The sequence below is a fragment of the Octodon degus genome, unplaced genomic scaffold (genome assembly GCF_000260255.1).
Source record: "Octodon degus isolate 3935 unplaced genomic scaffold, OctDeg1.0 scaffold00035, whole genome shotgun sequence".
Lineage (NCBI taxonomy): Eukaryota > Metazoa > Chordata > Mammalia > Rodentia > Octodontidae > Octodon > Octodon degus.
In genome coordinates this window covers 5863454-5865757 of record NW_004524611.1, presented here as the reverse complement: position 1 = coordinate 5865757, position 2304 = coordinate 5863454, and the positions used below count along the sequence as shown (strand labels likewise).

The window sequence follows — 2304 nt, the reverse complement described above, 5'->3', positions numbered from 1 at the left end:
AAAAAAAAAAAAAATTTTGAAACATGGTCTCACTAAGTCACTATACTGCCCAGACTGGGCTCAAATTTGATCCTCCTGCCTCAGCGTTCCAGAGTGCTGGAATTAGAGGCATATACCACCACACCCAGCTTACTCATGAAATTTAGGCACAACTAGCTAAAATAAAAATAGCAATATATGATTACAAAGAGAACAAGTATCTATTCAGATCATTATGAAAAAAAGTATAAAACTTTTTTTCTTGGCGGAACCAGGGATTGAACTCATGCCCTTGTGCTTGCCAGGCAAGCACTTATTCTACTAAACCCAAATTTGGTATGCTTCCTAATTAGTGCCTCAGTGTCACTGATCCAAACAGCAGAGGCAAAAAGGCCACTTAAGGTGTAGGCTAAGTGACACGTACCACCGCCAGCTATAGTCGCCTTGATGAGAGAATCCAACTCTTCATCTCCGCGGATGGCGAGCTGCAAGTGACGTGGAGTGATACGCTTGACTTTGAGATCCTTCGATGCGTTCCCTGCCAGCTCCAGCACCTGTGGGTGTCCAGAAGACAAGAGAGACCAAACACTGGCTGGTGCCGAAGGCTTCAGGTGGGCTTCCAGTTAGAGCCTGATCGCGCTGGCATCCGTGCATGGCGCACACAGCACGTTCAGAGACACCGCGGAGACACGCTCTACTGCTGTAACGTTAGCTCCTGCAGCACTCGGGGCTTCATGCGACTACATTCATTCTGTGCAGTGGAGAGAGCAACCGGAGGAAAACCCCTCTGCTGCACAGAACGGCATTAACGTAAGAAAAAGGAATGTCATGCCTTAGCTGATTCCAAGTGTGCACATTTAGATAAGTCACATGTCTTAATATATCTATGTCAAAGTCTATTTGCTATCCATGTAGTTCTCTTCCTTTAATGGCTAGATTTTACTTCTTAATACTGGTAGCAAAATTTTTTAAAATGCAATTCAGCTTTCAATATTTGAGAGCCTAATATAGATCCATAGGCTACAAATTAAAAGCCTTTTATTCTACACAGAGAATTCAAATACAGGAATTTCAAAATCCCAGTAAACTACATGCTATATTTTAAAATCTCATTATATATTATTTACCTGGCTTTGCTGTACTTTTCATGGAAATATAAAAAATACACATGCAAAAATATCTGCATGGAGCATGTCCCTTAAGTGCAGTAGTGTGGACGTTGAGTGTCCTCAGAACCAACCGCTGGGCTCTGAAAAGCACCAGTCCCACTGCTCCTGGGATTCCGGCTGGGACAGAGTCCAAGCCATCCCCAGAAGGTCCTGGTGCAATGCCAGACTGAAAGTGATCATCCCTGACCTAAGCCCTTTGCCTAGACTTCAGCACTCTGCCTCTACTGAACAACCACAACTCCACATTTCAATACGTGGGATATACTGGTTACCTTAAAATATATTGGTTCAAGGGCTGGGGAGATAGCTCAGTGGCATGAGTGCCTACCACAACAAAAAAACAAAAACAAACAAACAAAAAAAAACCTGGCTCAAAATATCTTGTTCTGGGGCCAGCCAAATAGCTCAGCGGACCAAGGCGCCTGCTTCGGCAGAGCGCAGCAGCCGGGGCTTGCTCCCTGGTGTGCTGTCCAGTCCCGCCCCTGGGGTGTGCTGAGATGATGATCGGGACTGGGTGTGATGGCGCATGCCTGTAATCCCAGCACTTGGGAAGCTGAAAACAGGAGAATCGCTCTGAGTCCAATCTACGCAGTGAGACCCTGTACCAAATATATAAAATCTTGTTCTGGGCGACTGCTGCTCCCTTTTGCCTTTGCTCTTTGCTATTCCCTGCCTCCATGAACGGCTGCCCTCTGCCATGTGCCTCTCTGCCTTGCAGCCAGCTGAGTATGGACTTAAACCTCTACAAACTGTGAGATAAACAAACCTTTTTTTCCTTTAAAAAAAAAAATCTTGTTCTGTTTTGGTATGGGGATCAAACCAGGGCCTCTCAATGCTAGGCACATTCTCCACCACTATGCTCCATCCCCTGCCTGTCCAGTCTTAACCTTAAAACATCTGTTTGGTATTAAATCTTTCCATCTTCACAAAGTCTCCTCCCTGGTTCTCATCATCTTTTGTTTTGCTCTTTATATATTTTTGGTTCCTCATATAAGTGAAACCATGTGATACTAAACCTTCTGCATCTACTTGGCATTGTGTCTCGAAGTACATCTACTCCGCTACAAATGACTCAAATGGGGGCTGGTGAGATGGCTCAGTGGTCTAAAGCACCTATTTAGAACAAGCTTAGCAAAGCACAGGGACCACGGTTCAA

The 2304-nt window shown here is 44.9% G+C and overlaps 1 protein-coding gene across 1 annotated transcript in view; it reads right to left on the bottom strand.

The window, feature by feature from the left end:
* Nucleotides 1–2304, bottom strand: part of LOC101572634 (histone H2A.V) — a 15814-nt gene that overhangs the window by 1967 nt on the left and 11543 nt on the right. Inside the window, exon 4 of the mRNA XM_004630359.2 lies at nt 404–533. Coding sequence (XP_004630416.1) covers nt 404–533 — 130 coding nt within the window. The remainder of the gene's footprint in view (nt 1–403; nt 534–2304) is intronic.